Source organism: Hemiscyllium ocellatum, chromosome 5 (assembly GCF_020745735.1).
Source record: "Hemiscyllium ocellatum isolate sHemOce1 chromosome 5, sHemOce1.pat.X.cur, whole genome shotgun sequence".
NCBI lineage: Eukaryota > Metazoa > Chordata > Chondrichthyes > Orectolobiformes > Hemiscylliidae > Hemiscyllium > Hemiscyllium ocellatum.
The window spans coordinates 61,117,721-61,138,902 of record NC_083405.1 but is presented as its reverse complement, the minus strand read 5'-3'; the positions used below and the strand labels follow the sequence as shown (position 1 = coordinate 61,138,902).

Here is a 21,182-nt window from a genome sequence, read left to right as displayed (position 1 = left end):
CGCTAGTAATTGCCTATTCAATTACTGAAGCTTGTGTGTGTAGTCTCATTCCTTTTGACAAAGATTTGAAAAATGTACAGCTTAAATTAAAATATTTTAACTTTCCTCCTTCAATCTAATATTTATTTCCCTCCACCTAATTGATATTGAATTCACTCATTTTAATGTAAAGGTCTTCATGATTTCTTCGCTGCTCGTTAACTGAGTGTTTCTTTGTTGTCAGGTTTGAAATTTTCTTTGCAGCTGTTACTCCCATCCCCTTGCTGACTTCCTCTGTCAATCTCAGCATTCCTGTTTCAGCCTCCCCATCTTTTCCAATCCCCACCACCCCCGTGTATTTTGAGTGTTAGTTTATACATTTGGTGTTCCTCTTGACCTGCCCCTCTGTCCCTGTAGATATCCTTTGTGTAAATTGAGATTACACCACTAGATGGTGTTTGTGTTTTCTAACATATTGGAGGTGGATGGAATATTTGGCTGCTGAGAAGTGATTGAACCAAATTCAAAGGCAAGCAGAATTGAAAACAGCATGGGTTGCTTGCAAATCTGGTGCAGAGCAGGCAACAACTTGGCAGTCATCTGTCATCTGCCATCTGTAGATCAGGTGTGTCTAATGTGGTCATTCTGTTTAGGTACAGAAACTTAGGTTAAAAAGCTTCCATCTAAGTGATCATGACAAAGTGAATAATGATTATAAAGGGAGATCGTAAATATTATGGGAGCTATTGCAGTACCTTGTTTAATCCTGGTCTGGATCTGGAAGGTATCTGTTTCAGATCTCCCACTGAAATCAGTTGCAATGTTATGAAACAACTATAGGATTATGATATTTCTTGTACATTAAATTTTCGGAGTGCAATCCAAAAAACCCACAATTTGCAGAGTCAAATGCTTTGTTCGGTAAAGGATTGCAAGAAAAGGTTTCTGGTGATATTCTCAACTTTTTCTTTCGGATCTACGTTGCAACAAAGACAACATCACAAGGTATGTTTAGAAAGTCAAAAATCACACTTAAAAATCACACAATACGGTTATAGTTCATCAGGTGATGAAGGAGCAGCACTCTGAAAGCTAGTGTAAACCTGTTGAACTATAACCTGGCGTGTGATTTTTAGCTTTGTACACCCCAGCCCTACACTGGCACTTCCAAATCATGAAGTCACACTGTAATATGTAACATTTTTCTAAAGGGGAATGTGTATGCTTTGAGGGTGACAGATTTTCATAAAGGTCTGTCTGAATTAATATAGTTTGTCCCGAAACACGAAGTTAGATGTAGTCACTGTCACATGATGACCCACACCTTTGTAAATTGGTTGATATTGCTCATCAGTAATCAACTATGTAGCTTGGGTAGTCTTAGTAAAGCTTTAAACAAAATTTGTACTTGTAATCAGATCCTGAATTTCTGCAACTTTTTTTTAAATTGTAAATTTTGCTTGCCACACATACCATACCCAAGATTTCAGCTCTTGTCCCACCCTACAATGCCCAGTTGTGAAATAGTGCCCATGTGTTATCCTACTCTTTGATCCAACGTCCACTAACTTAATTCCATTCTGTGGAACTCCCTCCCTATCCACCTTAAACAGAATCATAGGAAGGTTTTATGTAACAGGCACCGTATATGTTTTTTGTTGTTCGCCAACTGTTATTTATTGTGGTTATCCTTTTCAGAGTAGCACTCTGCATTGATGACCAGAGAAGGTTCTCTGCAAATACTCAAAATCTACTCGGTAAGGAAACTATCAAACAGAGGCAACTACGGCTGCTGGGCTACGATGTTGTACAGGTGGGTACAGCTTGAGATAGCTATAAATATTTTACTCATGAAATAAGTATTTAGGATATATACTTGGACAAATGGTTATAAAATGCTTTGATAGTAATTCCAACTTTCAAAGCTTTCATATTGACAACTTGTAATTAATTAATGTCTGCACATAAATGTATACATTTTTATTTATCTTAATAGTTTATGTGAAAACCTGCAATTTGTTTTATCTAGATTCCATTCTACGAATTTGACAAGCTACAGAACAGTAAGGAGATGGTAGAATACCTTCACAAGAAGATCTTTCCATACAGCTACAGACTTGCTTGGTGAAAAAAGCTAAAACATAGCCAATTAATTTCCGCTTTCCACAATGCAATGCCAGCATTTTGCATTGGTGGCTGCCTTACAGCAATGTTTATCTACTATTAAGCATCTTGATTACACTCGTGTAAATAAAACCATTACTGAAAATAATGTATAAAAATAAACTCCTTAAATAATATTAGTTATGTGTTTTAATCACTTCATTTTTGCAGAAAGGGAACTAAAACGCAAATACAGTTTTGAATGCGCTTATTTGAAGTATATTATTCTTGTAGCCACAGGTCAATATACCTAACTTCATGGATCTTTTGACTTTAAAAAGTAAATGTTTTGCATGGAACAAATATAGTATTTTAGAAGTAGCACAACATGAATATAGCTGATTGATTTTAGTGTGCACTATGGCAGATTTGGGCCTGATTAGCTACACAACATGCATGAAAGAAGTTGTATGTTCCTCACGTTCCCTTTAATTCTTCCTGCTACTGCATGTGCTTCCACACACAGCAATGGACTCTGGAACTGGAAGCTAATGCATGTCATAGAGATGTACAGCATGGAAACAGACCCTTCGGTCCAATCCATCCATGCCGACCAGATATCCCAACCCAATCTAGTCCCACCTGCCAGCACCCGGCCCATATCCCTCCAAACCCTTCCTATTCATATACTCATCCAAATGCCTCTTAAATGTTGCAATTGTACCAGCCTCCACCACATCCTCTGGCAGCTCATTCCATATGGCGTACCACCCTCTGCGTGAAAAAGTCGTCCCATGGTGTCTTTTATATCTTTCCCCTCTCACCCTAAACCTATGCCCTCTAGTTCTGGACTCCCTGACCCCAGGAAAAAGACTTTGTCTATTTATCCTATCCATGCCCCTCATAATTTTGTAAACCTCTATAAGGTCACCCCTCAGCCTCCAAAACTCCTGGGAAAACAGCCACAGTCTGTTCAGCCTCTCCCTGAAGCTCAGATTCCCCCAACTCTGGCAACATCCTTGTAAATCTTTTCTGAGCCCTTTCAAGTTTCACAACATCTTTCCAATAGGAAGATGACCAGAACTGCACGCAGTATTCCAACAGTGGCCAAACCAATGTCCTGTACAGCCGCAACATGATCTCCCAACTCCTGTACTCAATACTCTGACTAATAAAGGAAAGCATACCAAACGCCTTCTTCACTATCCTATCTACCTGTGACTCCACTTTCAAGGAGCTATGAACCTGCACTCCAAGGTCTCTTTGTTCAGAAACACTCCTTAGGACCTTACCATTAAGTGTATAAGTCCTGCTAGGATTTGCTTTCCCAAAATGCAGCACCTCACATTTATCTGAATTAAACTCCATCTGCCACTTCTCAGCCCATTGGCCCATCTGGCCAAGATCCTGTTGTAATCTGAGGTAACCCTCTTCGCTGTCCACTACACCTCCAATTTTAGTGTCATCTGCAAACTTACTAACTGTACTTCTTATGCTCGCATCCAAATCATTTATGTAAATGACAAAAAGTAGAGGGCCCAGCACCGATCCTTGTGGCACTCCACTGGTCACAGGCCTCCAGTCAGAAAAACAATCCTCCACCACCACCCTCTGTCTTCTCTCTTTGAGACTAGTTCTGTATCCAAATGGCTAGTTCTCCCTGTATTCCATGAGATCTAACTTTGCTAATCAGTCTCCCATGGGGAACCTTGTCGAACGCCTTACTAAAGTCCATATAGATCAGATCTACTGCTCTGCGCTCATCAATCTTCTTTGTTACTTCTTCAAAAAAACTCAAGTTTGCGAGACATGATTTCGTACACACAAAGCCATGTTGACTATCCCTAATCAGTCCTTGCCTTTCCAAATACATGTACATCCTGTCACTCAGGATTTCCTCCTTGCCCACCACCGAGATCAGGCTCACCGGTCTATAGTTCCCTGGCTTGTCTTTACCGCCCTTCTTAAACAGTAGCACCACATTTGCCAACCTCCAGTCTTCCAGCACCTCACCTGTGACTGTTGATGATACAAATATCTCAGCAAGAGGCCCAGCAATCACTTCTCTAGCTTCCCACAGAGTTCTCGGGTACACCTGATCAGGTCCTGGGGATTTATCCACCTTTAACCGTTTCCAGACATCCAGCACTTCCTCCTCTGAACATTTTGCAAGATGTCACCATCTGTTTCCCTACAGTCTACATCTTCCATATCCTTTTCCACAGTAAATACTGATGCAAAATACTAATTTAGTATCTCTCCCATTTTCTGCGACTTCACACAAAGGCCATCTTGCTGATCTTTGAGGGGTCCTATTCTCTCCCTAGTTACCCTTTTGTCCTTAATGTATTCGTAAAAACCCTTCTGAATTCTTCTTCATTCTATTTGCGAAAGCTATCTCATGTCCCCTTTTTGCCCTCCTGATTTCCCTCTTAAGTATACTTCTACTGCCTTTATACTCTTCCAAGGATTCACTCAATCTATCCTGTCTATACCTGACATATGCTTCCTTCTTTTTCTTAACCAAACCCTCAATTTCTTTAGTCATCCAGCATTCCTTATACCTACCAGCTTTCCCTTTCACCCTGACAGGAATATACTTTCTCTGGGTTCTTGTTATCTCATTTCTGAAGGCTTCCCATTTTCCAGTCATCCCTTTACCTGCAAACATCTGCCTCCAATCAGCTTTCAAAAGTTCTTGCCTAATACCGTCAAAATTGGCCTTTCTCCAATTTAGAACTTCCAACTTTTAGATCTGGTCTATCCTTTTTCATCACTATTTTAAAACGAATAGAATTATGGTCGCTGGCCCCAAAGTGCTCCCCTTCTGACACCTCAGTCACCTGCCCTGCCTTATTTCCCAAGAGTCGGTCAAGTTTTGCACCTTCTCTAGTAGGTACATCCACATACTGAATCAGAAAATTGTCCTGTACACATTTAAGAAATTCCTCTCCATCTAAACTTTTAACACTATGGCAGTCCCAGTCGATGTTTGGAAAATTAAAATCCCCTACCATAACTACCCGATTATTCTTACAGATAGCTGAGATCTCCTTACAAGTTTGTTTCTCAATTTCCCTCTGACTATTGGAGGGTCTAAAATACAATCCCAATAATGTGATCATCCCTTTCTTATTTCTCAGTTCCACCCAAATAACTTCCTTGGATGTATTTCCAGGAATATCCTCCCTCAGCACAGCTGTAATGCTATCCCTTATCAAAAATGCCACTCCCCCTCCTCTCTTGCCTCCCTTTCTATCCTTCCTGTAGCATTTGTATCCTGGAACATTAAGGTGCCAGTCCTGCCCATCCCTGAGCCATGTTTCCGTAATTGCTATGATATCTCAGTCCCATGTTCCTAACCATGCCCTGAGTTCATCTGCCTTCCCTGTTAGGCCCCTTGCATTGAAATAAATGCAGTTTAATTTATTAGTCCTACCTTGTCCCTGACTGACTCACTTCTGTTCTCAGACCGACCTCTTTCCTCACTATCTCCCTGAGTCCCCCCCCCCCCCCCCCCCCCTTACTAGTTTAAATCCTCCCAAGCAGTTGTAGCAAATTTCCCTGCCAGTATATTGGTCCCCTTCCAATTTAGGTGCAATCCGTCCTTCTTGTACAGGTCACTTCTACCCCAAAAGAGATTCCAAAGATCCAAAAATGTGAATCCTTCTCCCATATACGCATGTGTGGATCTCTGAGCAGTCACACAGCTTAGAGGGAAATTTGTTTGTGATTGATTGAAATGTTAGAAATATTCATATGAACATTATTATACTAATCTTTAGTTAGTTATATGTCTGTCATGGTATTTTATAATCAGAGATTTATTTGCTACAGGAAACAGCTATTCAGTATCTTGTTCATCTTCAGCCTCAAGATAGAAGATTTGAAAGTGATATGGCAAAAGGTGGGGGTGGGGTGGGGGTCGCATTGTAGTACTCCATCTGAGGGTGATCTAGTGTTTTATACAGGTTTATTATAACTTACTTGTTTTTGTCTACGTTTTCCTCATTTATCAAGCCCAGGATCCTTTATGCTTTATTACTTGTGGTCTCAAACTCCCCTGCAACCTTCAAAGATGTGTACACATCTCTAATGTAGTTATCATTAGCTGTGTTAAACATAAACTGACCTTTTGCCCCACATTCCATCACTTTCCACATTAATCTCATTGAACCATGTACTTTGAATCTAAAAAGAATGGGAACTGTCGCAAAACTGAAAGCAAAGGTGTGTTACAATAACCTAGAATTTAATTGCCTCTAAAGTGAATAAGCAATTAGGCTTCAGCAATTATGTGGAGTAGACACTTTTAATAGTTATTCATGATCCCTCCAATGAATCTGAAATAACTTAGACATATTAAATGAAGTAATTTATTAAGGAATGCCTTTTGACTAACAACTACCACATGCAAACAGTCCAACATACTGTTAGAATACAAAAACATTTATTTCAGTGCCAACTACATGCATTAATGTTTATGACCCGCAGTGTTTCAAAACTGGTGTCTTTTTAGTAATAGAGAACCTCCTGATGTGACAATGTAGGAGATAATTATCAGAGGAAATGTGTTACTGTCCTGGAAAGCAATTGGTTACCTTTATTACAAAGTTTCCATTCTCTAAATCATTATTTACACCAGGTTGTGAGTTAGTTAAAAGTTCTTAGATTAAATGGTAAAATCTAGACAGGGTGGTTCCTTACTATCATACTCCTTTGTTATTTTCTGTAAAATCAGTCAGCAAGAGTGAGGTTCTTTGATTGAAGCTTCTCTAGTTGCTGTGAGATATTTGTTTCAATGACATCACACTGAGCCAAGTAATTCTGCAACCAAAAAATGAAAAAAAAAAATCACACTTGGAGAAAATGTAGAAGTCTTACATATACTTTTGATGGCAGCATTCTAGGCTGGGGGCATGAACTTGCCACATCTGGGAGAGACTGCCATCTGCTTACCAACTGTTACGCAGTGTCTACTTATGATTTGCTTAATAGTGGACAGAACTAGTGGGATACCTTGGCAAGCTATTCCCCTCCCTGACAGAAGGGCATCTTTGCAAGTACTACCCGCCCCAATCAGGCTTCAAGGATGTTTTTAAACCCGTCAGCAGTTAACAGTTGTTGTCACCCACACTCGAAATATTTAGTTCAACCTTTCTGATTGCTTAGACCTAATACTTCCATGCCATTAGAGTTGGCCAGGAAATGTAAACTAGCTATTACCCAGCTAGACCCAATACTTCGGCTACTGGTCTCAGACTGGTAAACAGAGCATCAAACTTGAAATTTCCAGACTTCTTGATTGTATGTGTTGGGGCTTAGCATCTAAACCATTTACACACCCGATCTGACTAAATTAAAGCAAAATATCCACTGTTCAAGTTTTGAATTTTCAATGTTTCAGATTTAAATTACAAACTCTAGGAATTGTAGTCAATTTATAAAAAAACTATAAGCCACTTAAAATGTAGATTAATAAGCAGTAAAGCACTCAAGACAGTTTGGTTCTAAACATCAGTTGAGTCAGTAATACTGGTTACAGGAGATGAAAACTGAAATTCCAATCTAACAAATTAACATTGTTATCAATTAAATTGGGTACCAATTACACACAGTACAGTATGAGAGGGGGTCTGACTTTCAAACATTTGCAAGGTATCCCTTAAATTTCAATATACAAGACCAACTCACCTGTACATTCTTCACAAGACTTTTTCTCTTATGTCTGCAGTCACTAAAGTCATCAGGCAAACTCTTGAAAATAAATTCAAAATACTTTACTTGTAAGGAACAAACAGTATAAATGCATAAATTTGATTTACTGTGTGTTTAAAACTTAAATTTAGTTTGGAATTTCCTAACAGAGAGGACAGTGCACTGTAATACTGGTCATTGCATCAGGTTTGTTAAATATTATGTTCCAGGACCTGTTACATGCATCTTCCTTTAAACTCGAGTCACTATTAGCTCTGACTGGAGTCATGCAGTACTGGCTGTACTTAAATAAGATTTCTACCCAATGTGCTTCAAAAATTAAAATTATTTTTTCCATGTTCATCATTCAAGTAGTTTCACCATTAGTTTCATGTTTTTCAACAGATGCCACAATTTTGCATTTGCTTATTCACAAACATTTGTTTGTTTGTAATTAAACTAAAGTCAATCTTTGATCACACAAAGATATCGCACATCCTGCAGAAAAAAAAACTGTTGAACGATACATACTGTTAACTTCTGTTTTTGGTATAAATTCAAGTTGACATTCCTACATCGATCAGTTGGAGTTAAATGGCAGTATTCATTGCAACCATTGTATTAAATGTCTCAATCATGAGTAGTATATGATCAGAGGACATTTTAAAATATTCTGCAATATTACTGAATAGTCAGAGTTTAAAATAAGACAACACTACAGGAATTCACTGAAAATAAAGTACAGATGTACAAGACCGATGATTTGGGCTACCATTCATTACCTCACTTAATTTCTGAATTAACACATCAAAAATAACCTGAAAGCACCCTGCTATAATTTTTTCCAGATGGATTATAAGCATTGCTGCAACAGGACACAAGTCAGCTGTTCAGCCCTTTGAAGATTCTGTCAATCTATTAAATCATGGAGGATATGTACCACAACAGCCAATTACTTAACTTGGCTCCATATTCCTTGTATTAATCTGAGTTTTAAATTTCAATTAGCCTTCGTCCTTTTAGTTAAGTTCGAGATTTACACTACATCTTGTGTGAAGTTGGACTTCCTGGTATCATTCCTGTCCATTTCTAATGTTAATATTATGTCATATTGCTCCAGATTACACCATCAGAGAAAATAGTTTATCCCCTCAATTTAATGATCTCTTATTTTTCTTGCCTCAATCTGATCTTCCTTCAATCTTCTAGATTTGAGGAAACCCTCTGGATTTAATCCGTAAGCCCCAGTAGCATTCTGATTAAACTATGCACACAACCCCTAAGTGATTATGTCCAAAGAATGGTATAAAGTACATGTATCCAACAACCTAGCTTCACCCATCAAAATTGGACATTATTTCTGATCCTGATTCAACAAACAATAGCTGATTATCAGGCAACGTGGTAGGAGGTCAGATCAGGAAGTCAGCAGCGTGTCAATGGTTTCATTTAATCCTCTAACTTGGAGGGTAATTATTGAGCCTAAGTAAATCAGAACCATCCAAAGTCTCAGATTCAAAGTAGAAGACTTCTGTGGAGCTTCCTGATGCTGGGTTTTATGCCCCAAGGAAATTTCAATTGTCTGGGCAATTCCCACAGAGTTACCTGTATCAGGATTTCCACATGCTCCTAGGCCGTAATGGCTATCTTCCAACTGAAATATCAGGGCCAATGTCCCAAACATAGCTGGAGAAGGACTGGAAAACTGAATTTTATCCCTCTTGAGCTGAAGATCAAAGTTATATTTATCTTTCTCATTATGTTCATGGTCACAGAAGTCCCTTTGTTCATCTATAGATCTTAATTAACCATTAAGGAGGTTTTCCGATTTGTTCTTCCCTACGCTGCACTAAACATGCCAGTTGTGTCCACACACATTATCTACCTATTTTTATAAGTAAAAATTTCCTGATGAAGGGCTTATGCTCGAAACGTTGAATTCTCTATTCCTGAGATGCTGCCTGGCCTGCTGTGCTTTGACCAGCAACACATTTTCAGCTACCTATTTTTATAGTTACTTACTGTGCCTTGACACATCCAAACCAAGTTGTTATATATATATATATATATAATTAAAATTTTAACATGGACCTACACAACTAAACTGATACATGAATTGAGAATGGTTCTTGAGTTTCTCTCTTGCCATGTGTTTTCAATTTTGAATTATGTCTGAAGTAATAAAAAAGTGGCACTAATCCTATTTAAACGTGGACAAATGCAACTGAAACATACATTTCTCAAGGATCAACTACATTCATTCATATCATTGAGAAATTATTTTAGTTGCTTATACCTTTAAAACAAGAGGAACAAGAGTTTAATATTGGGAACACTAGGAGCGGGAATCAACCCATCAGATCCATCTGCCATTCAGTTAAATCATTGCGGATCATCTATCACAATACCATCTTTCCAAGCTATCCTCATACCCGAAGATGTCTTCAGGATCCAGAAATCTTATTGATTTCTGTCTCGAACATGTTTAATGATTGACTTTCCACAGCTCACTGTGGAAGAAAATTCCGAAGATTCACCAGCCTCATCTTAGTCTTAAAATGCCAACCCCTTATCCTGAGACTCTTATCTTCTGGTTCTAAACTCACCAGCTTAGGAAAACATCCCATTTACATCTACCTAATCAAACCAAGTAAAAAAAAAGTTTAAATTTCTACATGGTCACATTTCATTAATCAAAACACTATCCTCAAAATAAATTCTGAACATATTGCAGGAAACAGCTGATCAGAATATGACTTGTTCAAATGCATTGACTGTTACATTTAACTATAATTTAAATGTTATACAATATATTGTCTATGTCTTGATTAAAATTTATTCAGGCTGGTGTTCACAGCTGATCCATTTTTTGCTGAAGGAAGTTTAATTATCAACATGCAAGCACTTGAAAAATAATTTTCCAAAGGGCTGGACGGAAAGAGATTTTTGGAAATAAAGCAATACATTGAACTAAGGTATCGAAAATTGTGAACTTTTTTTAACAGAAATAGAATTCATGAAAATGTACACTGCAGACTAATGAGAAAAACACAAATTTTCAGTTAACTACCACCCCTCCAGAAATTCTATTTATGTAATCTGTATACATTTGTAATTTTCTCTTACCCACCATAGCATCAATCTGTTCAAGAAACTTCATACACTGTTCCGATGTGCTCTTCACTTTCTTCTCTAATTTGCTTAATGCGGCTGATTGAAGATCTTGGGCAAGGAACCCCTAGATGACAACAAAATCTCAGCACAAATTATTTTATCCTTGTACATCATCTTTTATACATCCAATGGTGCCAGGTAAACCAAATCCTTAACATCACAGGAAACTACCAAAAATGCTCAGCTGTAATTCTTTGTCAGATCCATTGACTCTTAATAGGGGCATGAATAGGGAAAATAGACAAAGTCTTTTCCCTGAGGTGGGGCAGTCCAGAACTAGTGGGCATAGGTTTAAGGTGAGGGGGGAAAGATTTAAAAGGGGTCTAAAAGGCAACTTTTTAACACAGAGGAGGGGGCACGTATGAAATGAGCTGCCAGAGGAAGTGGTGGAGACGGGTATAATTACACCATTTAAAAGGCATCTGGATGGGTAATGAAATAGGAAGGACGTAGAGGGATATGGGCCAAGTGCTGGCAAATGGGACTAGATTAGGCTAGGATATCTGGTCGGCATGGACGAGTTAGATCAAAGGGTCTGTTTCCATGCTGTACGACTCTATGAATCTATTTATAAAATATGGTGAAGTACCCAAGATTTTATTGCATTAAGTGTGTATCATTAGTTGAGTATTGCCGCAAAAAAATCTTGTTGAAGCTTCTTGTCCTGCACTCAGCAGGACATTTGGCAAAACAGGTAAACAAAGAAGACAGCAGTAGGCCATTAGACCCATCAGCCTGCTCAATTATTCAATATAATCATGGCTGATCACTGAGCTTAGATCCTAATCGCCACAAGAGCTCTATCGACTTCTTTCTTCAAAACACAAAGTTTTTGCCTCAATCGCTTTCTCCGTAACTGAGTTCCACAGGTTCACCTCTCTCGGGGTGAAGACATTTCTCCTCATCTCAGTCCTACAAGATTTACCCTTATCCTTAAACTATGAACCATGGTTCTGGATTCCCCTACCATCGGGAACATCCTTCCTGCATCTAGCCTGTCGAGCCATCTTATAATTTTATAGGCTTCTACAGGATCCTGTCTCATTCTTCTAAAGCCGAGAATACAATCCTAACCAACTCAGTCTTTCATTACATGTCAGTCCTGCCATCCCAACAATCAATTTGGTAAACTTTTGCTTAACCTCTTCTACAGCAACATCCTTCCTCAGATAAGGAGACCAAAACTGCACACTATATTCCAGGTATGGCCACACCAATGCCCTGTATAATTGCAGTAAAACTTTTTTTTTTCATTCATTCACGGGACGTGGGTGTCATTGACTGGCCAGCATTTATTGCCCATCCCGAGTTGCACTTGAGAAAGTGTTGGTGAGTTGCCTTCTTGAATCACTGCAGTCCACATTCTGTAGGTTGCTCCACAATACCCTTAGGAAGGGAATTCCGGATTTTTGACCCAGCATCAGTGAAAGAACGGCAATATATATCCAAGTCAGGATGGTGAGGGGCTTGGAGGGGAACTTGTTGGTGGTGATGCTCCCATGTATCCGCTGCCTAGTTGGAAGTGGTCATGAGTTTGGAAGGCACTGTCTGAGGATCTTTGGTGAATTTCTGCAGTGCACCTTATAGATAGCAGCAGCAGCGTGTACTGAGTGTCAGTAGAAGAGGGAATGGATATATGTAGATGTTGTGCCAATCAAGCAGGCTACTTTGGCCTGAATGTGTCAGGTTGTTTAAACATTGTTGGAACTTCACCCATCTAGGCATATGGGGAGTATTCCATCACATTCCTGACTAGTACCTTGTATATGGTAGACAGACACTGGGGAGGCAGATGGTGAGTTACACACCACAGTATTCCTAGTCTCTCACGTTGTTCCTGTACTCAAATCCTCTAGCTATGAAGGCCAATATACAGTTCACCTTCTTTATTGCCTGCTTCCTTTCAGTGACTAATGCACAAGAACACCCCAGGTTTCAATGACCATTCCCCTTTCTCAATTTGCAACCTTTCAAGTAACAATTTGCCTTGCTATTTTTGCTACCAAAGTGATAACCTCACATTTACGCATATTATACCGCATGTAGTATGCAATTGTCCATTCACCCAACGTATGTAAATCATGCTGTAGCGTCTCTGCATCCTTCTCATAGGTCACCCTTCCACTCAGCTTTGTGTCATCTGAACATTTTGAGTTAATGCATTTAGCTACCGCATTTAAATTATTAACATATTTTGTGAATGTCTGAGTACCTCAATCCCAGCAGCTGAGATCTGTAGAACTTGCCATGCCAGGTATAGTCTCTGCCACGAGGTGAGCCTAGTTTCTCTGGGACATTGCCACAAATAATTACAGGAAGACAGCCTGGCAGAGCCAACCACTTTAGGCTGGTTGCAGGGCAAGTTATTGCTTTTTAAAGGAGTCAGTTATGAATTCAGATAAACTAGAGATGAGACTGAATTAAACTGCATCCCAAAGAATGGAATTATTTTAATGCATAATAAAAGCATGAAGGCAAAATTTAATTAATACAGTATCACACTAGTCACTGTTTGCTATTCAGTAAATGACCCTTTCATTCCTTCTCTTCATTTCTTGTCTGTGAACTAATTTTTTTTATCCATCTTAATACACTACCCTCAATCCCATGCACGTTAATATTACACATTACTCTTTGATGCAGGACTTTGTTAAAAAAAAACAATACCACCATAAAACATAGAGAAAAAAAATACAGCGCAGTACAGGCCCTTTGGCCCTCGATGTTGTGCCGATCCAAGCCCACCTAACCTACACTAGCCCACTATCCTCCATATGCCTATCCAATGTCCGTTTAAATGCCCACATAGAGGGAGAGTCCACACTGCTACTGGTAGGGCATTCCATGAACTCACAACTCGCTGAGTAAAGAATCTACCCCTAACATCTGTCCTATACCTACCTCCCCTTAATTTAAAGCTATGCCCCCTCGTAATAGCTGACTCCATATGTGGAAAAAGGTTCTCATGGTCAACCCTATCTAAACCTCTAATCATCTTGTACACCTCTATCAAGTCACCCCAAACCTTCTTTTCTCCAATGAAAAGAGCCCCAAGTGCCTCAGCCTTTCCTCATATGATCTTCCTACCATACCAGGCAACATCCTGGTAAACCTCCTCTGCACCCTTTCCAGTGCCTCAACATCCTTCCTATAGTATGGCGACAAAATCTGCACACAATACTCCAGGTGCGGCCGCACCAGAGTCTTATACAACTGCAACATGAACATTTCAAGGATAATTAGGGATAGGCAATAAATGTTGCCATAGTCAGCGATGCCCAGATCCATGAACAAATAAAAAAAAGTCAAGACAGTAAAGGTTAGCATGTCAATATGAAATAACAGCTGAGTCCAGTCCTGTCCTGAACTACATTAGTTAATATTCCTAGACCACACATTGAGGCCAAATGAAATACACCCAACGGCAAAAATGAAATTCACTAGTTATAACCTGAAAGGTTAACTTGGGATTTACATTTCTACATTGAGCTATTAAGAGAGACAATGTTCACAAGCAATTTTCTGAAACAATTACATATAAAATTAGAACGGCAAAAGCTGTTTCAATAAAGAAACAACATTTGTCACAATATTTCTGTGTTCCAATAACACAAATGTCAGAACCTTCCCAATACAGTGTTCCCGCAATTAACAAATTTGCAGTCCCCAAGCCAACTGACAGAACGTATCCAAACACAACCAGAGAAGTTGAACAGTTTATGATCAGTGCATGAGAATGACATGTCAGTTATTTTAGTTAAGATGCTCAGCTGCCACTGAAAGGAATGAAACTTTCATGGCATATTTCACACACAGCCAGTGATCCAAAATATGGGTGCAACTACGTTTGTAAAGAAGCCAGCAATCTAGCTGCATTTGTTTTGGCAGGGAGGAGAACTTAATAGCAAGAATAGTAAAATTACAGCATTTTCAAAGACAAATAAGAAGCATCTCACATTCTGAATGCCTGTCAGCTCTGCATTAATTTCTTCCAGTTTGTGGGAGAGCTGGTCTGTGGATTTTTCCAGTTCCTTTAACTTCTTTAATTCAGCTTCCTCTTCAGGACTGTTCTGCAAGTTGAAAGAATATGATGGGATCAGGATGGAGCCATGAACCGGGAACCGACAGCCAAAGATGAGTTGTGGACTTGTGTTAAAAGGAAAACAAATCAAACAAGCTTTTATTTATTCACGAGGCCAGGACTGCAGGATGGTTCCAGAAGAAAAGGCTCTGCAGATGCTTTATCACTTGGGAACAGCAGACAGCAGAAGTTGGTTATTAATGAGGCCAATACCTGGGAATTGGTTCCAGCAAGTCTGGAAAAATATTATGCTCAAGTAGGTGGCAGATGTTGAATGGCACCTGCGACCTCATGGAGCAAATGGTCAGTCTTCTGCGAGTGGTTACAGTTTGAATTGGGTTTTGGACTGCATTTTATATGGGAAAGAATCTGGCTGTTGACACTATACAGCATAAAGTTTAGAAATCTCCCTGCCTAACCTCCTACAAGCAGCTCTTGGAAGCTGAGAGAATAAAAGACTAAGGTTAGGTGTTACTGCCTCTAACTGAGTGAACTGTAAAAGGTGACCACAATCAATATCTTCAGAAAGTAAACCATGAAACCATCACCTATGCATTGTAAAAGACACTTAATTATCTGGTCAGTTTTGTTATTTACTGTTACTTACCCATTAATTGTATTTATCTGCCTGACTTTGTGTGAGTGGAGCTGAAAACAATAATTTTTGGGTTTACAGCATTACTTTGTTGCTTAATTTTGCTCTACTAAAGTAATTGTATTAAAAATAAATAGCTAATTTTTTTTAAGCTTAAACTGGTGTCTAAAATGATTATTCACAATGGTCATTTAAAATCTTATTAAGAACCATTTGGTCAATTTTGAGAATCTTTTGATGGATTTACTTCTACTGTGTTGTGAATACAGAGGAAGGAAGGCTGATTTGATTTGGCTGTCTGTAATAACAACATTTCCTCTGGCATCTTCAGATCCCAGCTGTCCCTGGAGGAATGCCATTGGAGCAGAGCAGAGTTGAGAAATAACAAGACACTTTCACAGCTGTGGCAGTATGGCAATTTTAAAGGTCTGGTCTAAATGTGAGTGAACTGATTCATGGGAGGGTGGGTAAGGTAGAGAGGTGGATGAGTCAGTAGTCAGTGGTCAGATCTGGTAAAGAGGGTAGTCAACACAAGGTAGCAGTTGGGTCAGTAAGTCTGATCTGATCCAGAGAGTGGCTGGGTCCCAGGGAGGTGGTAGTTGGGTTGGGTCAGGAGGGGTAGTCAATTTGGAAATGGGCTGGTTAGATCTGATTGGGAGGGTGGTCAGGTAACTAGTTGAGAGTTGAATGGATAGTTGAGGAATTGATTGAGAATGCTTGGGTTATATCGGAAGCAAGTAATCAGGGCAGTCAGGAGGGGTAAATGCAGAGATGGGAGTGAGATTGATTGGAGGGTTACCCAGATGTTACTCAGAGACATTTGTGGAGGATCCAGACCTGCCATGGAATTGACCATAAACTTCCCAGATATTTCCCACATAGGATCACACATGCATGTTCCAAAGCATCCTGCCACACACCTTCAGCCATACACGACAGAGAGCAGATGTATAATTGGAGGTGCACAAATTTAACATTCTGCCGATGGATTACTAAATGAGTAACAGTGTAAAAACAAGTAAAATGTCTTTCTGAATATGTGCCTGTTGTTCCAGCTGACATCAAGTAATTCTTGCTGTGTTTATTCATAGAAACAGATTTGTGATTTGAATGGCCAAAATTCAAGGCATAGACTAGGCATTTCCCTACACAAGAAGGATGATGCAATAGGCCGTGTCACCCAGATTACTCTCATGTACCTTATTTAGAACAGGCAATCGGTCTACTCTGATGATAAAGGAAACAGGGCATGGCCGAGGAAAACCATACAAATGAAGGAGAAATCAAGAAAATAGTACTTTTTTTTTAAAAAAAAAAAATACAACTTATACCTAGAAAGCACAAAACAATATTTTAGACACGTTGGAAAAAGTCTTTGACAGAAAATTTATACAAATTTACCTTTTTGCCGATCATCATTATTTTACAGCCATTTTTAACACCAAGAACAGACAAAGGCTGTTCCATTTCTTTGAGAGATTTACCTATGTGACACAGAAGAATAAAACCATTAAAAATGTTGTTAGTAATTGTGACACTTTTTGAAAGTCTTACACCAATAACTGAACTTACACATAGTGTCTGAAGTGTCCCATGGTTTTTGGTAGCCTGTACCAACTACTTCAAGCTCAAAGGTTCAATTCCTAGCACGGCACATTATATTCTGAAAATCAATGTCAATTTACGGGCAAGCACCAGAAAACAACAGTAGACATATAAACCCAACCTATTTCAGGGAAGGAAACTTCCTATGTGCCACACAAAGACTTATGAAACATGCTGTACACCATGGCTGTGACAATGCTGTCACTTTAAGAAAGTTATTTTGTCCTGGGTTTTTTGAAAAGAGATTGTAAAGGCAGAGGTGTAGGACTGGCTACTGTAAAAAAAAAGCTTAAGTGAACTTAGGAGGCTATTAGGTTGTTTTAAAACAGTTGGAACAGTGAAAGGGGAGTGGCTAGCTCTCTCATTTAAGGTTTTCTTGGTTTTTTTAGTTGTAGCAATCAGTAGCTGTCTGGGGTCTCACAAGGGTAGGAAGGCTTCAGTAAATGATTCCTGGCTGTTACTTTCTCCGAGATCTTTCTTGATGTTGTTTCCTCCTGGATTGGAGAACTGCATGTAAGAATCTGTGTCTGAATTAACCTTTTCTGCCAAGAGGGTGTGTTTATGGGATGTTACTATGTTGGAATAGTTAATTAGTAATGGATACTGCATCTATCATTCCGTTAAGTTTGTCAATAGTTATTTTAAATTCCTCTTACTTTTGTTTGTATTTTAACTATAGCATTTAAATTAATTGTGTTCTGTTTAAAGTCGCATCAGCTTTGGAACATGCACTTCAGATCCATCTTTAAAATAAGAAACAGTTAGGGTCTAGGCTACCTTCTCATAAAAGGGACAGCAGCAACCTGAACTTTAAATTGGCTGCGTGAAAGGAAAATAATGGTCAATGGACATTTTTAGGGCTGGTGGAAGACTTGTAGCAGCAATTGTACCAGGGATCAGCATTGGAACTCTTGCTTTTCCTGACATATTAATTGTCGGGATCTTGGTGGGCAGGAGGTAATTTCAAAGTTTGCAAATGGCACAACACTTTGAAAAATTGTGAACAGAGGACAGTACGGAATTCTAAAAAGATACTGACAAGTTGGTGGAGAGGGTGGATGGGTGGCAGATGAGATCAATGCAAAGAAGATTTCAAAGTTGAACAGGTTGGGACTCTATTCACTGGAATCTAGAACAATGAAAAATGATCTCACTGAAACATTCTTAAGTGGTTTGACAGTTTCCATGTTTCCCTTCATGGAAAAGTCCAGGACCGGAGGCCATAGTGTTAGATTAAAGGGGTATCAATTTAAGACTGAGATAAGGGATTTCTTCTATCAGGGCTGAGAGTCTTTGAAACTCCTTGTCATAGAGAGCTGTGGGGACAGAGGCCTTGTGCACATTTACATTCTTGATCAGTATGGGAATCAGGGGTTAAGGGGGAAGGGCAGGAGAGTTAACATAAGGAATATCTGATCAACCATGATCCTACTGAATGGAAGAACAGGTTCGAGGGACTGACTGGCCTACTCCTTGTTCCTATTTCTTATGATGTTACGATAAGGGCAAGGTGACGTACTTTGGCTGAAGAACATTGATAAACAATATAAAATAGGGGGTACAGTTCCAAAGGGGATGCAGGGGTAAAATGGTCCTGGGCATACTTGAGCGCAAATCACTGAAGATGGCAGGACAGGTGGAGTGATCAATTTTTTAAAAATTGTGTGTTCTCAGCTTTATCAATAGGGGCGCAGAGTACAAGAGCTGATGTTGAACTTGTACAAGATACTTGTTAGAGCTCCACTGCATTACAGCATGAAATTTTGGTTGCCGCATTATAGGAAAATTGTGAATGCACTGGGAAGAGTTTAGAAGTGATGTACAAGAATGGTTCCAGGAATGAGAAACTTCATTTGAGAGGATAGATTGAAGAAGTTGGGACTGTTCTCTCAGAGAGAAGGCAGCTGACAGAAGATCATGGGAGCTCCAGTGGTGCCAAGGAGCTAGTTCATCTGGAGAGTGCTGAAAGAGCCATCAGCCAGATTAGTATTCAGAACTAAACACTGGTTGAAAACTGTATTATCTGCCTATTTCTTTTTGACTAGCAGTGGTAACCTTTAGCTACAGAGCGATTACATTATAGTTCTGAAACCCAGAGCTTAAACTGCTACAACTGATGATACTTGCAACATAAATGGTTATCCACAATATAGGCATCATCCTCAAGTTCCCACATCAGGACTGAAGAAGCCCTGCCATTTCTTTGCTTACTCGTGAACCTTGCTACTATGAAAGGAATCACAAGTACATTTGGTCTACAACTCACTTAGACACAGTCTCTTTACTGTACTTTCTTTACAGACACATTCAGAAACTGAAATGGACCGGCAAGAACAAATACAGGAGCGAGTGAAAGGCTGGGAAGTCTGAGTTAATTTACCTCCAAACCCCCAAGGTCTACCTAATAAGAAGTCTGGAGTCTATCTGAATAATTTGCAGTTGCCTGGATGACTGTGGCTCCAATAACTATCTCTCCACCAGAGCACAGTGCCTGCAGTGTAGTGTATACCATCTACCAAAACAGCTGCAGCTTGCCAAGCTTCCTTCAAAAGCAGCACACAAACAGGCGACCTTTACTACCTCAGAGGAAAGTGGCAGCAGACACACAATATGTTCACTTCCAAGTCACAAACCATCCTAACATGGAACAATATTGCTGTTCCTTCAAGATCACTAGTGAAACAGCACTGGAGGGGGATCCGTGCCAAATGGACTGTAATGGTTCAAGAAGGTGGCACACCATTTTCAGCTCCAGTGCAATTAGAAATGTGTAATAAATGTTGGTGCTGTCATTGATGCACAACTACATAAATAGAAGCTCATGTCCAAGTCAAATATCGCACCAAGATTACAAACAGGCTGGACTGCTAAAAGCTTTTATGAGTTGAGATTATAAATTATCATAATACAAGGAATTAACTAATCATGTCAAATGTGTGGAATTTTGCTGTTGCAAAATCACTAGTCACAATAATGATGATAAATTATTTCATACATTGTCCATCTTTCCAGTAAATCATGTATACCTTTGAAAATTAGTTTCTGCAGTTGCTGGGGTACTCCAGTAACTTGAGCAATAACAGTTGCCATGTCCTGTAATGTAGGTTCACATCCTTCCTGTACCGCTGAAATTTCAATCTTGTGTTTTGAACTACCTAAGAATGAAATATAAATCTAACAGTAAACATATTCCTGCTCCTATCATTTTACACTGCCTTTGAAAAGGCACTCTGCAGTACCATAATAAACAGATGAAAATAATCTATGTGCAGATAAATTACACTCAGTTTAATTGTTGCACACAGCAAGCACAAAAAGCTCCAGGCCTTTTGATTCAAACTGCATCTTATTCACATTAAAACATCTCATATTGTAATGCCACAATGTCTCATGTCCTATAAAAATGCAATTATATTCACAGAATCAAATAAATTTCAAGAGACCAAGCAGGCCTTTACGTTCATAACTGCAGCAGCAATTTAGTTCCACTCCCATCCCTTTCTATGAAACCCCACTGTTTGTTTTCCTCTTCAGACAATTATGAATCGGTCCTCTACCACAGTAATAAGCCAATGTCTTACAGTTCATGAAGAGATATATCAGAAATTACTCTGCCCCTCGATCAGTGAGTGGCAGGTTTATTGTCGATGAACGGCCGGGCTGGGCTGCAGATGATGGAAGCCAACTCACTTGGTGAATTAACAGTGAATGCAGACAGGCTGAGTGTGCAGACACAGACAGAGCCTGCCCGGGCTCTGCAGCTCCTGCTGCTCACTGCCCGCCCGCTCCCTCCACCAGCCGGACCCTGCACGCTGCTCTGTTGCTTCCTCCACTAACAGAGGAAGCAGAGCCCAGTCACCGGCCATTACCGTGCATCAGGGTCAGTCCCACCGTATCCCCAGACATGTCTCCTGCAAGAGGATCCCGCTCAACTTCCGCTCCGCAGCG

The 21,182-nt window shown here is 39.5% G+C and overlaps 2 protein-coding genes across 2 annotated transcripts in view; one reads left to right on the top strand and one right to left on the bottom strand.

Moving 5' to 3' along the window:
- fastkd3 (FAST kinase domains 3) overlaps positions 1 to 2,263 on the top strand; it is a 15,892-nt gene extending 13,629 nt beyond the window's left edge. Inside the window, exons 6-7 of the mRNA XM_060824783.1 lie at positions 1,678 to 1,792; positions 2,009 to 2,263. Coding sequence (XP_060680766.1) covers positions 1,678 to 1,792; positions 2,009 to 2,107 — 214 coding nt within the window. The 3' untranslated portion in view covers positions 2,108 to 2,263. The remainder of the gene's footprint in view (positions 1 to 1,677; positions 1,793 to 2,008) is intronic.
- bag1 (BCL2 associated athanogene 1) overlaps positions 1 to 21,182 on the bottom strand; it is a 24,679-nt gene extending 3,497 nt beyond the window's left edge. The window contains exons 1-7 of the mRNA XM_060824785.1: positions 21,104 to 21,182; positions 20,261 to 20,389; positions 17,031 to 17,113; positions 14,910 to 15,023; positions 10,910 to 11,017; positions 7,777 to 7,839; positions 6,790 to 6,909 (exon numbers count right to left, since the gene is read on the bottom strand). Of these exons, the coding sequence (XP_060680768.1) occupies positions 6,820 to 6,909; positions 7,777 to 7,839; positions 10,910 to 11,017; positions 14,910 to 15,023; positions 17,031 to 17,113; positions 20,261 to 20,389; positions 21,104 to 21,140 (624 nt within the window). The 5' untranslated portion in view covers positions 21,141 to 21,182 and the 3' untranslated portion in view covers positions 6,790 to 6,819. The remainder of the gene's footprint in view (positions 1 to 6,789; positions 6,910 to 7,776; positions 7,840 to 10,909; positions 11,018 to 14,909; positions 15,024 to 17,030; positions 17,114 to 20,260; positions 20,390 to 21,103) is intronic.